The sequence below is a fragment of the Mytilus edulis genome, chromosome 3, assembly GCF_963676685.1.
Source record: "Mytilus edulis chromosome 3, xbMytEdul2.2, whole genome shotgun sequence".
Lineage (NCBI taxonomy): Eukaryota > Metazoa > Mollusca > Bivalvia > Mytilida > Mytilidae > Mytilus > Mytilus edulis.
Genome location: NC_092346.1, coordinates 65,620,713 through 65,645,576, shown reverse-complemented (window position 1 = coordinate 65,645,576; position 24,864 = coordinate 65,620,713). Strand labels below are relative to the sequence as shown.

Genomic DNA, 24,864 nt, shown 5'->3' with positions numbered 1-24,864 from the left:
GTTAAGAAAGGACTGTAAGCAGTTACTAACACGCCTGCTCCAGGGCTTAATAAAACTATTTGAAATATTATGTCTAAATCAGATGAACATGTTCGACCCATAACGTTTGACATCTTCTTGTAAAGACCAATTCCAGTTTGTTTGCAAAACAAAGTAAAACAAATCTGTTATAAAAAAAACAACAGCCGGGTATAGAAAGATAAATCGTTTACAGATTTTCATCCCATTAATATTGTAAAATAAACGCTTCTCTTCACAATATGAAGCATTTTCGATGAATTCGATAGCTGTGCTAACTCGATAGAATCTCCTCATAGTGCCAGTCGGAAACCCGGTTGAAATAGAACAAAAGAATCGAAGCTCTTTGTTAGAGAAGGCGATAAATGTGTACTGTATTGTTTACTATAGTGACAAAAATGTTAAAAGTTAATAGAAACAAACAAAATTACAATTTTCTTCTCAATTACGAGGTGTTTTATTTTAAAAACACCATTTGCATAAGTTTTCAATTTATCTAGTACATAGTTGAGCAGAACAATTAGATTTCAAGTCGACGACATGGGTATCTTTCAAGTTGGATGAAGAAAATGCATAACCTCCAATTTTTTTGAAAAAATTACCACGGACGGAAAACATATCAATCTATTAGTTCAGTAATTTTCGTGTCTGCCCTTCCATTATGTGACTCAAGAAAAAATTCAAAAAAATGGGTAACAATTGTATCGAAAAGAGAAAATCGAGTACACCTTTTTATGTTAGTGCGTGTTTGAGTTGAATATTTTGTCTTGATATCGTACAAAGTAAGATTATTTTATACATCGTCTCGCTTCAGATTCTATTATTTTTATATATCAAAGCTACAGATTTACTTTATAACACAAAAAAATAACAGTACTAAAAGATGAAATATATAGGTCAAGTGAAATACAAAAACAGAGAAGGTGTGTTCGAACAACTATTTTTTTACTGAAAGTACTTGACGACAGTCTTTCAAGTTGGATAATGAAAATGCATATCTTTGAAAAAATATAATTTTTTGTGTGTGAAAACTAGGGTTTATAGTCTTTATACACTACAAAAAACTAGTCTGCCCTTCTACGAAATTTTTAATTATAATTTTTTTTAAATGTTTATGAACTTTCGAAAATTCCACCTGACAACCGATTAGACAATAGTTTTAAGTTGAATCAATGCTGACAAGATCATTAACTGATGCTCTTTAGCTAGTTGATACATTTGTCTTTTAAAATACAACTGACATATAAGGATCGTAATGGTGTAATGTGGATAATTTTACCGGTTTCCATGAGCAAAATTGGTAGCGCGTCATCCCTTCAATGGCTTCCATTTCTACGATTATGAAAATGAACTGGCGTAATGGGGAGATAATTCTGACGAAGTTGATTCCTGACTGGTGCCTCGCAGCTGATATTGAATATTATCAACAAGCCGAAACCCTTGTTATCGGCACATACCCGTTCCTTTGTTGTTTAACTTGTATATCTTATTAATTATACTTATTTGGCAAAGAATTTATTTTTAGAAAGGGTAAAAAGTTCAACTTTTCCATCTTTCTTTTTATTTATTTTTTTAAATCAAGTGTCTTTCATACTTTTACATGCTTTTTGATTTGATTTTAACTATTTTTTACAGATCATGGATTCATTAGTTGAGAATGTGTCAAGATCAGAAGGTGTTACCACCAATTTTTCTTACACACCGAACTTAAAATTCGAAGACACAACAATATTGTCGAATACCTCAACAGCATTCAATAGCATTCTTGACTACGTTAATATGGTTTCAATACCAATATGCTTGGTAACTGGTGTTCTTGGCAATACGATAACAATTATTTTGATGAACACGAAAACATTTTCCCATTTTGCTTCGAAATACTTCTTAATCGGATTGGCGATTGCAGATACGAGTGTGCTCTTGACTCAGCCGTTTAAAAATATGTTTGTAATTAAATATTTTGGCGTTGACTTGCGTGCGCTTTCGACAATTGGCTGCAAATTTTATTTTTGCGTTCATAGAGCTGGAAAGATGGTGTCATCGTGGTTTGTAGTTTATATGGCACTAGAGCGATTAGCAGCAGTTAGATTTCCTCTCAAGGTGAAGATCTGGTTTTCAAAACGAAATACACTAATCGGAGTCGGACTGATGATGCTTCTAATCACTGGATTCACAGCTGGTTACTCGTATTGTACCAAAATAGATCAAAATAATATCTGTAACCCGGATCTATATGACAGGAATGATCCTAGCGCTGTCATGTTGTATAGACTAATGCTCAATACTGGTGTTACGCTTTATTTCATTGGACCCTTAGTGATTCTTTTAATCGCCACACCAACCATCATAATTAGTCTGATCAAGCATGAACACGACAAAGCAAAGCTGTCACAGTTTAATGCGAAGAACGCATTAGCCAGACCAACAGCCATGTTATTGTCCGTAATGTTTGCGTACATAATTTTCGTCACACCAATAGGTGTCGTGCGCATTATTGTCAATTACCATGGAGTCAACCTGTTTGCTGTTGAAATGACGTGGTTTACAACTTTCAGGGATATAAGCCATTTTCTTGAGTTGATTAACTATTCCATCAACTTCTTTCTATACGCTTGCACATCAAGGCAATTCCGTCGGGGTTTAACTATTCTTCTTTGCGCAAAAAATATCACCAATCGTCGATCAGACGTCAGATCTCCTAGTTCTAATTCTAGATCTAAAACTGGGGCCTGGTTTTCAAAAATATCTTATGACTAAGACATGCCTATAATGGTTATATGACATATCATAGTCGTAAGGTATGTAAATGAAAGTGGCACAAGTTACAATATTTAATAACTTTGTCGTAAACGTAAGACCACTGGCGACATGTTTTATGATGGTCTTATGATTGCCATAAAAGTTACGGAATACATTTACTGCATTTATCTTTGCACATGCAGCTTCATATGCATATTTTTGTTGTTGTGTTGCCTAGTCTACCAAATAGGCATTATTATTCCTCACCACTTCGTCGATTGAAATCTGAATGTCATGCGACGTAAAAGTCGGACTCCTTTTCTACTCATGATTGCGTCTAATAAATATCTAAAAAAAAATTTATCCTTATATATAAAAAAAAGAAGAAGATGTGGTATCATTGCAAATGAGACAACTCTCCACAAGTGACTAAAATGACACAGATATTAACAAATAATTTCAAACAAATTATTAACACAAATTTGAATTTCATTTGATTTATTATTTCATGTTCAGTATAATGCAACAATAAAATATTCCTAAATAGTAGGAATTGTAATAATCATTTTTTAAATATTTTCTTAGGTTTACCGTTGTGTTTATCATTTTTAATCATCATTCAAAAAAAAAAAAAAAAAAAATGTTCACTTATGACAGTTATAGGAGTAGCATAGGTAAAAAAAGGACACCTTTGAGGTTGCACGGTAGTATTTCCTGGTCCATAGGGATAAAGAAAGCCTTTTTTGAATTTTACCACTTTCTAACACTGACCAAAATTCTACGTACTCAGTTGAATGAGGTACATTAATTATTATATTCATAAAGTTATTTTAATATGTATGATGACCGTTTATATTTTTTATTTGATATTTTTGTAAACCTATGTCTTTGATGGCTTTGGTGTCTTTTTTTTTTTTATCATGCAGTGAAAACAAAACTTTTAAAAAATCTCAAAAAATCATTTTCATCTTTATGTAAAACCACTTCATATTTTTCTACACCTGATTCATCCCTAAGCTTTGGAAAGTATGTTCAGTAGATACTGTATTTTGTTTGAAAAATCACACTGTTCATATACATTGACTTCAGTAGTGTATACAAAAGAGCAACCTAACTACCGTGCTACCGTGATTTTCAGTATATGACATCGGTGTTCCTGTTGTTCAGTTGTTTTAATCTTAAAGTTGATGTTTTACCTAGGTTTTAGTTTGTTACTGGGATTTGTTTTTGCTTAATCGAATCGACTGTTGAACAGCGGCATGCTACTGTTGATTTTATTTATACATCATATGATAGTCATAAGATAGTCATAGAATTTGTCTTATGATATACATTGTATCTTATGACATATCTTACTAGACTACTTTCGAAAACTAGGCCCCTTGTCTAAAGATAACTATTTGTTTACATTAACTTATGTTTTTGCGCAATGTTGTGGGTTTTTTTCTTTTCTTCATGTAACCACTTTCATTATATTGCTTCTGACTTTTGTTTGTAAAAAAACATCGTTTCGTAGATTTTTGCAATTGAGTATTAAACTAGGAAAAATATGTACTTTGTTGAATATTTATTAATGCTATATACGAATACATTAGTTGAAAAATCATTTAAAAGAACAGTTTACTGATAAGCAGACATGTAACATATTTGCCACTACTGCTGCCTCTATTCAGCCCCGAATAACACAGAACCTATTGTGTTAATATAGATTAAAAAACCTCATCATCTACTTTACTTTTTCTTATTCGAGCATCATTGATGTGTATTTTATAATGAAAACGCGCGTCTGGTGTATAAGTTGGTATTCCTGAAATGATTATTTATTTAGTCTCCCAAATATCTGTCGTAGGCGGAATAGCATCATAAGGCCGCCGCTGCTTCCTTGCAAACGGTTTCAATCTTCCGGAGCACATGAAAAGAGAAGCATATCAAAGTGGACATGTTTGGGTTCGTCCGGATTTATGCATTCGACTGGTTCCAAGTCATCAACACAGGGGTCGGGTTAAAGAAAGAAAAAACAATTACAATTGAAAACCAAAATGGACTTCCTTGATGGCCGCGCACCCTGATCCTCGTTTCATGATTTTTTTAAATGCTGATGCAAGACATTCAGCTGTGTTGGTAACTGTAACTGCTACCGTTCTGGCCTTCATGTTTGTGTGTTGGTAAAGGTCAGATAATTATAAGATACATGTAAGCAATCTGTCTTTCTAAACAAACTTTATATACATTTGAACTTGACAAAGTCCGTAATATCATCAAATTGACATTTTCCACGTTTTGCCGTTTTTTTATGGCCAGCAGCTGAATTTTTTTAATTATCATTTAGTCCACCCATATACCAAATTTCACGCTTGTATCACTCTTCTTCTTGTTCTAAGGTATATTTTGGGGGCCATAAAGAAGGGAGGGGTTTACCATAGAACCCTATGGGATTTTATTTTTTAGATTTTCAAATGATTATAACTTGATAAGTCGAAGTGATAGACACGACCCGTCTTCAGAAATGATCACAGGACAATAAAACAAATAAAATGAAATAAAAGGGAAGTCCCTGGGGTTCACCCCACCCCTCCAATGTGAGAATGTGCTATCATCTTGTAAACGGTCGAGAGATCCCCACCCCTAAATTATACATATTCTTGTATGGGACACTTAAACAAATCAAATAAAATAAAAGGGAAGTCCTTGGAGGTCACCCCCAACCCCTCTTGTTTGAAAACTTGTAAACGGTCAAGATCCCAACCCATAAACCATATATATTCGTGTATGGAACAATAAAACACATTAAATGAAATATAGGGAGAGTCCATGGGGGTCACCTCAACCCCCTCATGTTTGAAAAACTTTTTTAATGGTTGAGATTCCCAACGCTAAATCATATATGTTCTTTTATAGGACAATAAAACAAATGAAATGAAAAAAAGGTATTTCCTTGTGGGGTCACCCCCAAACCCCTCTTGTTTGAAAACTTGAAAACGGGCAATATCCCCACCCCTAAACCATATATATGCTTGTATGGAACAATAAAACACATTAAATGAAATATATGGAGAGTACATAGGGGTCACCCCTCCCCACATGTTTGAAAAACTTTTTAAATGGTTGAGATCCCCACCCCTAAACCATAAATGTTCTTGTATGGGATAATAAAGGAAATCAAATGAAATAAAAGAGAAGTCACCCCCACCCTGTTCAATTTGAGAATGTGCTGTTATCTTGTAAACGGTCGAGATCCCCACCCCTAAACCATATATATTCTTGTATGCGACAATAAAACAAATCAAATGAAATAAAATAAAAGGGAGGTCCCTGGGGGTCACCCCACTCCCTCATGTTTGATAAAATGTAGACGGTCAAGATCCCCAACCCCTAAACCATATATATTCTTGAATGGGACAACACAACAAATCAAATGAAATGTAGGTGAAGTCCATGGGGGTCACCCCCACCCCTTAAGTTTGATAAATTGTAAACGGTCAAGATCCTAAACCATATATATATATACTTGTATGGGACAACAAAACAAATGAAACGCAAAAGGGACCATGGGAATGGCGAAATATCGGAGCTTTGTTTGGGAGACTTCGTAACAACATCCTGTTACAATTACTTCTTGTTGTAATTGCTTTTACGGCTATGATCTGACCGCTGTGCGATAAATTCCTGAACAGACACAGAAACAAAACAAATCAATCGAAACATTAAGAGAAGACACCATTAACCGAGGAATAAAATGCAGCGTTTGAAACAAATATTAACAAAACTACTAGTATATGCTATACAGGTATATACAAATAATTTAAAATTGGATTTCATTCTCATTTTTATTTATGCTATCTGTTTGTACACTTTTACTTTCCCTTTCAAAGATCTAAAAGATATAACCAGATTCTATTTTTCATATGGGCTTTAAGCAGAATAAGTATCACAAGTGACAAAAAGTTAATATCTTCGATATCAAAATCAGATAAATAAAGATTTGTCATCATTCACACTTTTTTATACAACAACTATATTACCTTACTGGTATCGAAGTTATGATACGAAACGAACCTGTCCTTAGCAAAAAATGAATTCCAGCAGTCCAGATTTTAAAATTATACACAATTTCGTGTCTTCATTTTCATGATGCGAATTATATCTAACCAAAGACCCGGGCAAACAACAGTTTAAATAGTGTTCCCGTAATCTTAAATAGTTTTTGATGTGATGTCAAAAATACTCCGACTGAGAGATTTTATTTGGGTTTTATTCTAAATCGATTTATGACTTTTTAACAAGGCATGGTTACAGCACTATTTTCCAAAAGTTATACAACCGATAATTCGAGCTCGGTCAGAAAGAACATATTTCCTTCATTTGAGAGTCGTTTTGCAGTCATATGTTTCTGTTTGCCTCGGTTAGTCTTATAATTTTATCTTGTATACATTTTGTTCAAGACATAGATGTGCAGAAACACTGTATTCATCTGCAGTCAGTTTGTATTCTACGTAGCAATACAATTCAATTTTAATAACATATCTCTAGTTAATTGGTAAAGAATAAAAAGATATATTCGTATTGCTAAGTTTTATTGCGCTCTAGTTGTGGAAAAGCAAAAGCAAAAACTTACTTCTCTCAAAGCTGATTTACTTCAGTAATTGATTTATTACGACTTGATTTTTCATTTAAAATTTTTATTCATATCCATTTCGGGTTTTCAAATATTTGTATAGTTTAAAGAACATCATTTTTTTTTTCTTATTGATAAATTATTCGCATTAAAATATTCAATTTCTGTTAATGACAAACTAAGCATCAGTTTCTTGTACCAATATATGTACCAATCAAATATATCCATTTAAACCAGTATACATGTATAAGTACTTGAAAAATTAATAGTCATCTTAGAAATATTTTGTAAAGAATATAAATTAAATGCTCTACAATTTTAGGAAAGCTGCTTATCACTTTTATCATATAAATTCTAAACTTAAAGTAATATTTCCTTGTTACCTTCAAATACTGTAAATAAGTTTGTCCTTGAAATTGATATTTTTTTAACTATTGGTTTGTAAACATATATGGCGAAAAGAATTAACCAAATATAAAGATATGTTGCTTATGACAACGTTGTTTGGGATCGAAGTGTAACTGTTATATTGTGTGCTTGATCCTGGATTTTTTCCAAATCAGTCTCTTGTCCGTCACTCAAAATGACACTTTTAATTTTCCTTGGAAAATATTTATCTAAATACAAATTCATTTTCTCCTGACCAACTTTTAATTTTCTTTGTTCGACTTTTTTCCGAATGTCTGTCAACAAGGCGTAAATACTTTTCCGCTCATCGATTTCGGCATCTTCAAAATATCTAACGGCTTCTTTTGGATCAGTAAGATACCCTCTGTTTCCGTTCACTACTTTTTCAAGCATTTCAGGTTTTTCACGATAGGTATGAGAAATCTTTGGCCTCAAATCAACGCGATATCGAACTCAACGCTTTCTGTGCCTTTAAGATGGTCTGTTTTGGTTTTTAGTTGCAGCATTGTAGGTATACATGTTGCAGGTCTTTGCTTTTTTATAACAGGTCTCCGCACTGTCAATTGTTTTCTTAGAAGATCTTCTAAAGAGTCAGTTGATTCGTTAACATTGTTATGTTTTGTATCATATATCTTTCGTTCATTTGCAAGCAGTCTACTTAGATTAAACAATAACAATCTTGAAATTTATACAATAAAAAAGTCAAAATGAACATCAGGTAAGACGCTTGCACAACTCTAAAAGTTTGTTAAACACGACATAGGTTATATGACTTATTTCAATTATTTAAAGCATATATTTGAACTCTCTGTTGTAATTAGTCATATAACCTTATGTCGTGTTAAAAGAAATTTAAAATTGTGCAAGCGTATTACATGATGTTTGGTTTGACTATTAATGATGCCTTTAAATAAAGGGTGTTTAATAAACATTCATAACTCATAATTTTAAAACAAATCTGACAACGCTATGGCTAAAAAATAAAACGACGTAGAGGACTAGCACATTCACAAAACACTACATCGAAAACTTAAGATTCAGCAACACGTTACTCTCCAAAAACTGGGAATGGAAAAAGGGGCTACAGACGGATATGCAGTTCCTGCTCCACCTATGACAATCGTTGTGTTGCTCACGGAAGTAAAGCTCATTCGGATCGGTGATGCAAAGATGTACCACCATTGAGGATAAATGGACGATATTGTGGTTACACAACTTTAACCTGTACCTGTTGTCTTCTGTGACAAATAGATATTTCATATCAGCAAACCAACTCGTGATAATGTCCGTTGAACTCTCCGTTTCATTTATATAACAATGTTTCTTTCATTTAAACAATTTTGAACAATAAATCCGAATTGGCATGATTCTTACCGGTAAATGGAAATAAATAAAACTGTCGCCACAGCAGGAGAATTGCTCTGTTTCTAAATAAGGATAACATTGAGATACTGTCGAAACATCTTTCTAAAGTTGACTCTTTGATGAATAGTACACATCGGTGTATTTGTTGTCATCTTTAACATTAAAAAAATAGGAATGATGCGATCAGATCCACCATAAAAAAACAACAACGTTAAAGCACTAAAAAGAGAGAGGCGAAAGATACTAAAGGGACATTCAAATTAATCCTCTATCAATGAAATCATGATAGGAATACAAATATCGTTTCATTTGAGAGATATAAACTCTATGTACAGGCGTTGCTAGAATGCTGCTACGTAGAAATAAAAAGTTCACAATAAGAAACTGAAATTATCTCTTCTGTCGCAACGTTTTGTCTTGTTTTCAACCGACGCTTAGTGTAAATTTCTAGATGCAAGTCAAGATACGAGGCATACGGAGGACTTCAAAAAGTATTTTCATGTTGGTATCATATGGATATAACTTAAAGAGTCGATTGATACCAAGGGAACATTCATGAGTCATAATTTGAAAATAATCTGACAACGCTATGGCTTAAAACGAAAACGACGTAAAGACTAACAAATCCATAAAACACTGCAATGAAAACTGAAGATTAAGCAACGCATATCTCTTTAGAAACTGGAAGTGAAATATGGTGCACTGGAATTGTATGCAGTTCCTGCTCTACCTATGACTACCGTTTTGTTGTAAATGGAAGCAACGTCTCATTCGGTGATACGTATAGATTATCAGGGTTTCTACACATTGATATCATAAAATATCAGTTTGGAGCCACAATGTGAACTTTTTTTGCGAGTGAGTGCAGAGAACGAGCTAAACAGCTTCACATTGTGTCGAGCGGCTGATATTTTATGATATATATACGAAGAACATCCGATTATCTGTTTATCGTTCTATTACTTGTCTTTTTCCCCTCCCTAAGACAGTTTTATACTTCTCGAAAACAAGCTTGAAAACGTCTCCTCACACATTGTGACGTCGCTGATAACTTCTCATCAGACATTGTGACTTCGCTGATTACTTCTCAGACATTGTGCCGTCGCTGTTAATGTCTGTTCTAGTCTCAAAGTCGTGATATGAGAATCACAGAGCGACTGTGCAGGGTGATATAGACGTGGGGACGATAGTATGACAATCGAGGAAAAAAGGATAAGAATATGGTTACACAACATAAACATGTACCTGTGGTCTTCTGTTACAAATAGATATTCCATATTAGCAAACCAACTCATGATTATGATCTTTGAACTCGCCATTATATTTAAATAACATTTATATAACCATACTGTGGTCTATTTGAAAAATTATGAATGAATTGTAAAATCCTTTGATATTCTATATAAGATATCAAAAATATTATTTGCAATATGCCACCCACACCATATTTAATTACCACAATATAATATTACAGAGTGCTCTGTGGTTGCAATATGAAACTCTTGTCTTTCATTTAAACAATTTTGAACAATAAATACGAATTGGCATGATTCTTAAATGGAAATAAATAAAACTGTTGCGACAGCAGGACAATTGCTCTGTCTCTAAATAAGAATAAACATTGTGATATTGATGAAAGGTCTTTCTAAAGAATAATATTCATCGTTGTATTTGTTGTCATCTTTAAGGACATACGATACAGTTACAGGGGAGGTTATGACGTTTCTAACGTAAAATGTTATTTTCGCGACGTCAAACTATGACATATTATGAAAAAGTGCATTTTTCGACTGATTTTTATCATTCAAACTGCTTGAACTTGATAACAAGTTTATGACATTGGATTACGTATGAAGATTATTTGTACCAATTTTCAAGAAAGTGTCAATAATGCAATTTCTTTTAAATTTGATAAATATACAGCAAAAAAATACGTTTTTTTTTTCAATCATGAATATTTGATAAATATGAGTTATTTGTAAAAATATAATGCATCAATTTTAAGGACATTTTTATAAAAAGAAATTACAAATAATTTAACAAAAAACAGCTTTTCTTATAAAAAAAAGTTATGTATTATTTCTGTCAAAAGGAAAACACGTCTACCAATCCAAATTTTGTGCACATATCAGAAATTTTGACCTCAATTTACTCAAAAAGTAGCACATAAAGGTATATATTTTTTTTACATATTTGATTTAATCAGGTAAAAAATAGCTTATTTGCGAATTTTCATAAAAAATTTCAACACTGGATCAAAACTGTATTGTATGCCCTTAACAGTGAAAAAACGTGAAAGCAATAAATGATTCTTAGAAATAATTCATAATTATTATGAAAAATGTACAATTTCCTATATGTTGCCTTGTAAATTGTTTTTTTCAAATATTTTGTTTATTTGTTTTTAATTATTTTGTTAAATGTGTTATTCGAAAATATTTTTTTATTTGATGTTAAAAGTCCTATTTCTAAATCAAACGTACTTGGCTAATTTCATTTTATATAAACTTATTACAATTTTATCCAATTTTTTGTAACTCATTTTCTAATAATTTAATTTCGGATGTAACGCTTCTTCTTATTGGCTGACAGTGTTTTGTCTATCATCTCATAGACATAGTTTTGTCATGTGACTGTGACGTCATCAACGTTTTTTTTTTAATTTCTCCGGCTTAAAATGGAATTTATAATTAAAATTTTAATTATAAGTAATGACTGTAAATTTTTTTCAGTCTATTCGAAATAAAATAAAAAATGAGGTGCACACTTTAAAATTATACGCAGGTTATTCAGTGTCCACAACATTTTTTATGATATTTCTCATAGACAGAAAAAATATTACATTCATTTCTTAAATAGTTTGAAAACCGATTAAAATTATACAGGAAACATTTCAATTTATCTAAACGGATAACACGACTTCTTTGTTACATAGAAAATAAGACATTTTCACAAATATCACGCTATCACAACATGTGTCTTTGGATTTATTTGCCTCGATGTTAAAGGAAAAACAGATGTCACTTTTGTTATTTTGGTTGCTTGATGCTTCATTTTTTCCTACAGATAATTCATTTGCTTAGTTATACTGACATCTCAAAAAACCCTTAGTTTGCCATAAACTTAAAGTTTCATTCTCAATATTTAAAATTCTATTGCTATCAAAATACCACATAGTTTGTCAAGACATTCGGTTTCTCGGTCGAAATGCATACTCTTCCTAGCAATTACGAGGTTGTGAGGCTTTATAAAATGTCTAAAATGTGTTACAAAGCCGGCTAACACAATCTATACATGGGATTAGAAACAAATCTTAGATTTTTTATAAAATTACAATATTTAATATCAATAAACTTACAGAAAATAAACATATTAACACACACAAAAGTCCAAATACTTGAACGTTCATACCCTCTGGGATGAAACGTCGTACGGCAGCTATATCGACCAAGTTGTTGTAAAAACTCATCAAAGATACAAGGCTTGCTTATAATTGTGAACGTCAGACGCACGTTTCATCAACATAACTCTCACAAGGACTGCTGGAATAAAAACAGTAAGAGCGACAAATCAAATATATAATTGAAGAGCTTTTAAAACCAAAAATTTCGAAATGCAATATTTTAAATCAGTGGTTCGAATAATTCAGCATCCTGTTTATAATGAATTTATTGGATTTGAACACACCAATATTTTTTTATGTCAACACAAAAAGGACTTACTATTTGACTTCTAATACCCTTGATAACTAAACGTCGGCCCTTGATTATTTGGCTATAATTCTGGTCTGATTCGGTTTTATCACCTCTTGATTATTTGTCCGGTATTTGGCTATAATGCTGGTCTTATTCGGTTTTATCAGCTCTTCTATATAAAGTATAAAGTTTTTGGTTCCAAATACTTTGTGCATCTGGTACGGTAAAATTGGCTATGTTAATGAAATTGTGTAGATTAATAATATCTGCTTTCCATGTTTCTCGCTATAAACCTTACTAATACTTAAAAGCCTTGCCCAAAATATAAAGAATTACTAATAGTAAACAAATATAATATAATTCATTTGACAATACATCTTGCAATCATAATTGATGACTCATTTATCAGGACTTTGATTTAAACTACTCGTACTATATCATTTTTCAAGATTTGAATCAATACTATTATTATATTTCCCTTTTTAACCAGAAAAGGTTGATGAAATATCATATTGTCATGCTGTGGGCCTTTTTAAGCTTAATATACCAATGAGTTTTGCTCTTTTTTGGGAAAACCATATAGTGCCCTGTATTTTTTCATATCCTCTTTCTTTGTTTTCTTTTGTCTGATTAACTTGATGCCATACCCTTCCCCAAATGATGTATTAATACATCCCCTCAACAAACAAAAATCTCTTAATAGATATAAGAAGATGTGGTTTAGTGACAATGAGACAATTCTTCATCCAGATCACGATTTGTAAAATACTGATCTGAGAGTACTCTCAGTTACTGGCAGCTAGGTCAAAACCAGTAACAAATAACCAAAAAAATCATGCATTCTAGACTACAATAACTAAGTTCGCATGATCCAACATCCAATGAATTTAGAATATCGATGTCACTAACATTTAGAGAAACACATTGACCTTGTGCAAAGATAATCGAGATCATAGAGCCATGAATGTGGATATGTATAAAAAATGATGATTAGTTTGATTTTGATTCACTGATAACAAAATGAAAACAATATTCAAATTACAGTGTTGAATTGGTAACCTTTGAGAAGATGGGAACTGTATCTAAATTTCTGGGCGCGGTAAATATCATTTCCGTAAAAAATAGGATGTGCTATCCCGTTTGAGATGGCACGTACTATTTTCATTCCGGAATTTAGGTTGCTCTTTTGTTTACCCTTCTGTCAATGTATCTGAACCGTACGATTGGACAAAAGGTGCAGTATCTACGGAACATATTTCCCGAACTGAGGATGAATCAAGTGTAGTAAAGTATGAAATAATTTTACATTGAGATAAAATGAATTTTTGAGATTTAAAAAAAGGTAATCACTACTGCTTGATAAAAGACATACAAGCACTAGTGACCTATGGTTTATAAAGATAGCAAAAAGTAAACAGTCATGACACATATTAAAATTTCTTTCTGAATATTACAATAAAAATGTGTATATAGAATTTTGTGCAGTTTAAAGTAAAATCACAACAAATACTGAACTCCGAGGAAAATTCAAAACGGAAAGTCCCTATTAGAAAGTGATGAAAATTCTATAAAGGCTACCAATATCAGGAAAAATACTACTGTGCTCCCTTGAAATATGTTTTGAGTACATCAAAACTTCCAAACCAAAACTGTGTATATATGATAGAATGTGGTTAAGTTTTTAAGTAATTTCCACGACCTAATAATTTACAAGTAATACATTGATAACGATCATCAAAATCCAAAACGTCACATTATAAGTGAAAATCACAAAAATTATCCGAGGAAAATTCATAAGGAAAGTCTATAATCAAATGGCAAAATCAAAAGCTCAAATAGTTATTAAAGGTACCAGGATTATAATGTAATACGCCAGACGCGCGTTTAGTCTACATAATAAAATTGAGAATGGAAATGGGGAATGTGTCAAAGAGACAACAACCCGACCAACTAAAAAACAACAGCAGAGGGTCACCAACAGGTCTTCAATGTAGCGAGAAATAAGACTCATTAGTGACGCTCAGATCAAAATAGTTATAAAAGCAAGTATAAAGTTGAAGAGCGTTGAGGTTCCAAAATTCCAAAAAGTTGTGCCATCAAACGAATGAATAACACCTGTCATATTCCTAACTTGGTAACAGGCATTTGTAGAACATGGTTAATAAATCCTGGTTTTATAGCAGCTAAACCTCTCACTTATATGACAATCACATCAAATTCCAATATATTGACAAAGATGTGTGCACAAAACAGACATGATAGGTAAAAAATGTCAATAATAGGGGTACAGCAGTCAAAAATTTTTTATAATCTTAATCACAAAAGACACGGGCATAACACACGAGTTGTGATACATAATACTGCAAGATGGTACCAAAGGGACATCACCGTCCAAGAAAGAACAAAATAGCAATTTGGGAACGAACCATCGCCCAACTTGTCGTACAGTTTTGTGCAGAGTTTTCCGTGTCAAACTGAAATAAATATATTTAGAAAAGAACAGTTATTATCGTTTATATTTGATTTATTAAAGACAGTATATTCAGACATTTTTTTGATTTTTCAACAAAATATGTCTTTTATGAGTTTGGCCATAAACGGTCGGTGATTCACTAAACAAGTCTGCTATTACAGGGGCGCAATCGGTTCATATAACCTGTCGATTAACCTTCTTGCCGAATCAAATATTAATGTTATCAAGGAGGAAATCAACAGCTTTAATCTTCCCATCGCATCTCCAGTAAGTATATCTAGCATATTTACCTTTCTTATCAGAGAAGAAGGCTTCAAATGAGTTGCAGGCAAATATATTTGCAATCAGATTTATCAAACTGCATTTTAATTAAATAAGAAAACTTCTGTTTGATGAGATTGTATGGGGTGTGGTGTCAAGCGTTGGAAAATCAAAGCTACCAACCGAATCAAAAGGCCCATCAAATGCACATTATTTATCCAACACATACAAACAATTGTTCCAAAAAACTAATGATAGTAGTTCAAAGCGCTGAAACATAAGACGCAAAGCACTTACTATTCAATATATACTTCAAACTAACAAAACACTTCATAAAGAAAGACTCAACACCGTCGTTTGTTTATCATTTCACCACAATCGCAAAGACCCATTTTGTATTACATATAAAACACCAATGTCCAATTTTCTGTCATCGCCCGCTGACATCACATATAAAACACAATCTAAAATAGAAAAGTATTAGATGTGTTATAATTGCCAATGAAACAACTATCCATCTGTTGAAATAAAGTGGATCCAAGCAATTATGAATTGAAAAAAAAATCTTTACAGTTATACAGATCATATGTACTATTAACTACACTGCATGTACTTTATTCTGAGGTGAACGGTGTGTGGTTGGAAAACAATACTGTACTTTCAGAAAGGCGAAACTTGAATGACAATTCTAGACTCCTTATATAACGCGTAAATCATAGCAAGAGATTATTATGATTAATATTAACTAATGAGGTAATAACTTACTGTTTATACAATCAAATTAAATATTTGTGCGACTCTCCAATCCTCACTATCAACCGTTTTACTGATATCATTAGCTCTTTCATTTTCTAAATCACAGTAAATGTTGAAAGATAATGATAAGGAATAGTATGGATTTCGAAATAATGCTTTTTGTATCTTACCTAACGATTTACTTTTTGTATCCTATCTAAATAACGATTTATTTTCCTGATGAAACTCAAAATGAAAAAAAATGAAACTACCCATCGTAATAATTATGTCGCATTTTGATCGTCAAGTAAATACTTTTTATTTTGGTTTTTGCCCGAGAAACGGTTTTTAAAAGAAAAAGTCTAACTATATTGATTTGAGCTATCTCCAAGTAGAACTTTGTGCTACTTCACTTAATGTCAACATCTTATATAAAATCTCGTTTTCTATATCGATATGTTGATGCAACTGTCATATAAGTGAAAGGTTTAGCGCTATAAAACCGGGTTCAATCCACCATTTACTACAAAAGAAAATGCCTGTACCAAGTCAGGAATATGACAGTTGTTGTCCATACGTTTGATGTGTTTAGGCTTTTTATTTGCCATTTGATTATAAGAACTTTCCGTTTTGAATTTTCCTCGAAGTTCATTTTTTTTTGCGATTTTACTATTTGCGTATATGCTCGATCGCTAATTTTAGTAAATCAGAGCAAATAACAGCAGACAATTTACTGCAATAACCTTATTTACGATAATAAACCAAAGAATTATTTTCCATCAAGATCTTGAACTCTAATAACACTTGTAATCATTTGTATCCTGAAATGGGAATACGCGATCTAATTCTAGTTTCTTTTTCCATGTAGCAAAATTTGGACATGTATCTAGGCTGATTGCCGATTACGGTAGTAATAGAAATAACTCGGCCTATGAGCTGAGCTAATTAAAGATTTAGCTGCAATACATGGAAAATAAGCAACATAACATTTAATCAGGAAAATAAATCGTTAACTCTATCAATAGACAAATAAAATTGAAAATGGAAATACGGAATGTTTGGGTTCCATACTATAACTAGCCGTTTTAATTCAGTACCAAAACTTCTACTCATATTTTAGGAAACAAAATCATTCAACGATCATTGATGAAGAACGATTGCTTATCAGATTATTTTTTTAATTTGGACTTTTGCCAAATCTATTATCGAAATTCAAAATAACTTTTATCACGGCAAAATTTTACTAGTGGCCTGAAACATTTGGTTGAAATGTACGGACCAGATGTAATTCAAAGTCTAAGGCAGTATAACAAACCAATGTACCTTCCCATTGAAATCCTAAGAAAGTCTATATCTGTAGACAGATATCTGTGTGTAAATAACCAGACTTACGGTAAAATTAAACAGATACATATTTCGTCAACATTCTAGTAGGAAGTGGCGCTGATGTTTAACGGCAATCTTTTTGAAGCTGGCAAGCAAATAACCGTTCTTTCTCCAGTGACATTGCTGCTTGTAGTAAAGGCACAAATCGATTGAATAAAGCTCACGCCTTGCGAAGATATTTCTAAGGCACGGATGAGCATACGCAGGGTAACCATAATACTCTGCAGATTGTTGACGAGGCAGATTTGAGGTCAGATTCCAGCTGTCTAGATTTTGACAGAACCTTAATGGTACAAATAAGTCTCATTTTTGCGAATCTTCTTCTCGTTTTCGGAACCTTTAGCGACGGCATTTCCATCATATTCCTTTAAGGTAACCAACCAAGCAAGGAAAGAATCATCAATACCAATTTTATTGTTTCGTCTTTTAAATTAATTTGTCTATAAGGGTAAAAATCAATATAAGGGCTAGCGTATTTTATGGTCGGACGAATTTTGATAGTTTGTTTACATTTTTTAATGAGTCTTTGTTAATGATATAAAGAAACTAAGGTTTCAACTCCCTGAGGCAAAGTAAGCCGTAGATGGATTTCGTTATTTTGTTAGGTTATTTTTGTCATATAGCTCTTCAGTTGTTCCGGTCATTTTAAATCCTTGGCATTGAAATATTTGACTTTGGGCGTTCCTGATGAAGGGAATCCCGTAAAGTGCTGCATGAAATGTACATAACGTGTTTTCTTCTTCATTTTTTTACATCACTGGGTCGATACCTTTGATGGTGGGCTATCTGTCCCCTAAGGTATCATCGGCTCATTAGTCAGTACTTCAGTACTAACATATATAATAATTAACAATCCGTTATAAAAATGTCCGTTTATAAATTTTGAAATAACAAAGAAATGTTTCAACTCACTCAAGGTAAGTTGGCCGATAATGCATTCGGCAATTTTCTTAGATTATTTTTGTCATATAGCTCTTTATTGATTCAGATCTTGTAAATCCTTGGCTTACAAAAATTTCGTTTTGAGTATTACCGATAAAGGTTAATCCCGAAAAGCGCTTCGAACGCATGGGATTCATATAACGTGCTGTTTTCATTTATGAATGGTGCGTTGTATGCAACTACCTTCACTTTTGAACATCAAAATGACCCCTTCTTTTATCTTTGGTTTAAGGCTGTCCTGTTCTTGGATTAGTTTCAACATCAATTCTCCTAATTTGTTGTTTAATATGGTTTAGAATACCTCTACGGTATCAGCAAGAAATTGTCATGATTGATATTACATGTATCTAATTATGTAATAACTATGTTTATCCAATCAATCTAGACAATACCATATAGTTTTCTTTCTTATTATTTCAGCACACATGCTTTTAGTAAAACAATACACGTATTTCTGGGTGTCCTTTATAAAAGCTTTGATAAATATTATTGTTATCTCATGTAATATTAATCGAAAAAAAATTAACATTAACATTTATAATTATATCAATCAATGATAATATATGAGTATTCGGAATCTTTTATTAAATGAACGAAAGTAACCTGTATTATATGATAAAAAAAGACACATAACTCCCTAGCTAAATACATTGAGCTGGTTGATTTAAAAACAATATTGCCAAATCAAAGGCCCAATCAAATCAAACGAATGTAAAAAAAATAATTGCCATATTCCTGACCAAGTACAGATATTTGATGTGTCAAAGACATCAACAAAAAAAGACCATAAAATACGAAAAGACCATACATTTTAATAGCAGAAATTGCTTGTTTTCAAATTATGAAACGAAACTGGTGGTGATATACTATATGGTATTGTCTGTTGTTTTTTTCTATGGTCGGGTTGTTGTCTCTTTGGCACATTCCCCATTTCCATTCTCAATTTTATTCATTATGTAGGGACTTTTCGTTTTGAATTTTCCTTGGAATTTTTTTTTTATTTCACTCTTCGTGTAAAAGAAAATTTAGGATGTGTCAATTACCTAGTATAATCAAAGATTGTGTTTGGAAACTTTGAAATGACGTCAAAATGCATTACCAAATTGGTTTTAAAAGCGTAAATTAAGGCTGTGAACTTTTTTTAATCATTACAGGTTTATTATTAAATTTCGAAGCAGGAACAGAATATAAAATTGATAAAATTGAAAATGGAAATTGGGTATATGTCAAAGAGACAACAACCCGTTTAAAGAGCAGTAAACATGTACGTATGCATGTTTGCCATACAGAATTTGGCATGAAATAAAAAGAAATGCATTGCAATTGGAAAAGAATGTTAAGATAGTTAACCAACTTTTTAAAGTTTCATTTTTACATTCGTATGGATTTACTTTACAACAGTATCTTTTTCTTTATTAACATTCCTTTCCGTTTTCCTAGCTCATCAGTCGGTTTTATTTATTTGTTGCGTGTTATTCCTGTTTGTTTGCTTTGACATTAGTTTTGTTACAATTCGCTTCATTAATTTGTTTTTTTGAATTTTTGATGTTTCATGACTATAAGAAACGATAGCCTGAAGATAAAAGAATAGATAACTTTTAAGTCTCATGCAAGTGTATTTCTCACTTCTAACGCACAATTTGTACATAAATTAATGAAAAGTGCGGGAAACCGATCGTGAATAGCAGCGTGGTGAAACAACCTAAAAGGAATATGTGACTTCGCATGAAAAAAAAACATAGTAAGTTACATATTATTTCATTATGTATCGTTTTATTATTATAATATCTTTATACATTTGTATTTGTTAATGTTTATTACTTATATCAAGTTTAATACGATTTCTAAAATTTAACAAATGATATACGAATACCATTCGCCCAACATTTGGTTTTTTTTTCACAAAGTTCCTCATGGTCGTTCTAAAAGTTAAAATATGACCCGTTAGAGTACATCAACAAAATTATCTGTCCTACGTTATCATGGTTATGAGTCTTTACATTAAAATCATCCTAATGCATACTTTGTTTTTTAAATGAGTGAAAGAAATGTGAAAAGTCATACCAATCAGAATTACATCTATAGCTTTAGATAGTGAAGTAGCAAGAAACTTTTTTGTTTTCTCTGTTGTTATTTCTTATTACGACCGTATTTAACTTTTTCTGTCTATTATTAACGCTGTCTTATCAACATGTACCCTTAACATATCAAAATAATGGAAATTGAAGCAAGATTGTATTTTTTAAATACGTTTTAAGAACACTAAAAATATAAGCTAGTTATTGTTTGGTGTAGAAGTCCATCTGCAGGGTACATTTTATTCTGGGCCTAATTGTCATGGATCATTCATAATGCTAGATTTGTGTTATAATTGTATCGATTACCTCTTGTCATCATTAGTCGAGACATTTCAGCGATTGTAATTGCTTTTAATTAATAAAACTTAAAGTTTGATTTCGAGTTGTGCTTTGTATTTTAGTGACCTAAATTGGTACCAGAATAAAAGTGGTCTGAAGTTTCAGGCGCATGTTTGCATTCATAGTTGCCATTGATATGGATGCTTCAATGACTGCTTTAAACCCGTAAATGTTTATTTATCGCAGGATGTTTAAAAAGTGTATCCTATGCATTTTGTATATAAACATTAAAAGGTGCACATGTCTGTCAGGCATGGTTCACTAAAGCACGTCCTCAAGTTTAATTAGAGTGCATTGACCTGCGCCTAGATATCGAGATGTTATCAAATTTCATACTATTATAAATTGGATTAATGTTGTAGCCCAACTATAAAAGAAACGATAACTTCTCAAGGTTTATGCCCCCTTTTGTAGCTATGTGAATTACGACATTTTCAAACTGTAATACTATCAAAACAGCAAAGATAATGAATAGTGGAGATAAACCATTTTGTACATATACCAAAGGATAACGTCCTGCAAAGCTTTATATTTTATTGTTTCGCTGCATTTAATAGCAAAATGGGATTTTGTGGCAAATAAATCCATGAGTTTTGTAGAAAATCCACAGCCTTTCCCCTTTTACTCTCATATTTGACAATTCTGTGCTTGATAAATAGATGATTATTGCATGCAGTGCTAGCAATGATTTCCTTAAAGCAAGTTTATAAATTTAGATATTGGTTGAAACAAATATAAATATGGACTAATTCAAGTACACCTTCTAGGGTGCGCTCGACTTAAATAAATCAGCACGATATTTTTTGGAATTTAAAAGTTGTTAAGAACTTTTTCTAAAAAATAAACACTAGCACATCATAGAAAAACAAGTGAGTAATCTATGTTTGAAATTTTATAATAACTAAAATTTCTGTATTAAAATCTGTGTATTTTCTACAAAAACCTTAGTTTTATTTGCCACAAAATCCCCTTTTTTCTATTAAATGCAATTAAACTATAAAAGATAAAAAAATTCAGAATCAAAGTTTTGGAAATTGAAAATTTGAACTGTTAGAGTAAAAAAAAACTGAGGAATCAGTACGCCTTATTTTAATGGAAAATAAATGACCAATCAAAACAAATTATCAGTCAGAAATAGGTTTTAAACTATGTGGTACTTTTTGTGTTTTCCTGTTGTAGTAAAGTATTTTACTTGACAAAATTTCATATTTTTTTGTTATTTTGATGCTAGTATATCAATAAACTCATCATAAAAAACCAAGATATTTTTTTATCAACGCCAGACGTGCGTTTCGTCTACAAAAGACTCATCAGTGACGCCGACTTAAAAAAAAATGTTAAAAAAAACAAATAACGTACGAAGTTGAAGAGCATTGAGGACCCAAAATTCCTAAAAGTTTTGCCAAATACAGCTAACATATAGCTTAAATATATCGAAATAATGGAATCTGAAGCGACATAGGATATCAAATAAATCTTTTAAATCGTTTTCAGAACAAATAAAAATTACTTAGTTGTTGTTTGGTTTAACAGTCCATCTGACGGGGAACATACTCATCTTGGCCTTATTTTCATGAAGTATTTATAATGCTAGATTCATGTTATCCTTGTCACGATGACTTTCCACTTCCTCACCAGTCGAGACAATTCAGCGATTGTCAGTGTAAAATGAATGGGTTTTTTAGAGTTCCATTTTGGGTTTTACTTTAAAATTGAGAATGGAAATGGGGAATGTGTCAAAGAGACAACAACCCGACCATAGAAAAAACAACAGCAGAAGGTCACTAACATGTCTTCAATGTAGCGAGACATTCCCGCACCCGGAGGCGTTCTTCAGCTGGCCCCTAAACAAATATATACTAGTTCAGTGATAATGAAAGCCATACTAATTTCCGAATTGTACACAAGAAACTAAAAGTAAAAATGTGCACTTGAGGTTCCCAATTAATGATTTAATATCAGTTTTATGTTTTGAGAGTGTTAAATGTGTTAAAATGTATATATAGTTTCTGTGACTTTTTAATGCACAGAAAGCGTACGTTACATTTTTAGTTATCAACTATATTATCAGTGCCAAAAATGGTGCAATTTCGTCATGTACCGTTCTAGGCGCAGCCATTTGGTAAATATTCTAAGTACGGATCCAAAAATACACAAGAAACATAAACTTAAGTTAATCTATGCTTTATCTTTATAGATTTACCTATTTTCTTACGAAGAAAGAATCATTTTGAGTAGAGGACTACCATGTTTTTGTCAGCGTTTGACGTTTCATTTCTGTTCCGGCTTAGAATATTTACTTCCGGTAATTTGAAATAAATACCAGTGCACAGGTCAAATTCCTGAGTCTTTGCTGTGTTTACATTTGGCTTGCAGCAAGGCTCATCCCGGGGTTTCCTAGAGGTATGAAGCAGCGCATTTAGCTGTATGCCTCGCAGTTTATCTTATGAGTAAAGGTTATAGTTTAGAGGTAAGAAGCAGCGCAGATAGCTGTATGCCTTGCATTTATTTACCGTATTTGTCATTGTAGAGTTTAAGATAATCCCGTTTGGCCCGTACTAAAAACAAGAAAAAGACTATTATTTTAGTAGCTCCGCCCCGTATGTAAATTATATATCATTGTTGGAATATTTTACGTGTATGGAACTATATCGGCTGTTCTAGAAGTTTAAGAAAAGTATCATTTTTACTATTGATTATTTATTCACGCTACCAATGATGAGGGAGAACAGACAACAGATTTGACGGCCTTATTTATTTATTGCCCCGTGTATTTACTAGTTTTTTTAGATATTCATATTTGCTGGCTTTATAACTATATCAAAACATAGCAAGAAGCAGAAATTACGACAGATGGTTACGTCTACTTTCAGTAATATACTGGTGCCTAATATATGATGACCTTAAAACCAGATGCTTATACGTATACATAAGTTTGTTTTATTTCTTTCATGACACATGCATGTAATGGCAAATAGTATAGACAGAAATACGATTTGATTATTATATTGACTCTTTCATGGGTTAACCGCAGGAGCTAGTGGGTCGTATGAGGTGTGACTGTCAACGGCAAGACGCGCGTTTCGTCTACATAAGACTCATCAGTGAATCTCAGATCAAAATAGTTATAAAGCCAAACAAGTACAAAGTTGAAGAGCATTGAGGACTCAAAATTCCAAAAAATTGTGCCAAATACGGCTAAGGTAATCTATGCCTGGGATAAGAAAATCCTTAGCTTTTTTTGTAAAATTCAAAGTTTAGTAAACAGGAAATTTATAAAAATGACGATATAATTGATATTCATGTCAACACCGAAGTGCTAACTACTAGATTGGTGATACCCTCGGGGACGAAACGTCCACCAGCAGTGACATCGACCACACATAGATATCAAAAGACTAAGCAACACGAACCTCACCAAAACATGGGGTGATCCCAGGTGCTCCGGAAGTTTAACAGATCCTGCTCCACATGTTGCAACCGTCGAGTTGTTCAAGTAGCAATAAACAGTTAGGAAATAATATTAAAATTTGCCTACATAAATTTTACCCTCCCCTTTGCATTGCTTTCTTTCAATATTAAGCTTACTGTTTGTGTCATATATGTGCATATGTATGTTATAAGAATCTTTCATAGATTTCATATCCAGTATATAAAATGGTAAAATATAATTTCTCTTGGGTGTATCCATGGCATCAATCTGCATTTATTTGTTATAAAATATTGCAAAAAGGGGGGCAAAGATGTCACATATTTCCATCAAATTTAGCTGAAAGTAGACTTTCAATCGCTTGAAGTAATACCTTTTCT

General features: G+C 32.3%; 1 protein-coding gene across 1 annotated transcript; it reads left to right on the top strand.

The window, feature by feature from the left end:
• Positions 1 to 1,656: 1,656 nt before the first annotated feature.
• On the top strand, positions 1,657 to 2,775 carry LOC139515377 (galanin receptor type 1-like). The gene has a single exon (XM_071304945.1). It carries the CDS (start codon positions 1,657 to 1,659, stop codon positions 2,773 to 2,775), a length of 1,119 nt encoding a protein of 372 aa, XP_071161046.1.
• The last annotated feature ends 22,089 nt before the right edge of the window (positions 2,776 to 24,864 follow it).

Bases quoted from the DNA above. Each gene is read 5' to 3' on its own strand.
- LOC139515377 (XM_071304945.1), top strand. From the start codon at position 1,657: ATGGATTCATTAGTTGAGAATGTGTCAAGATCAGAAGGTGTTACCACC.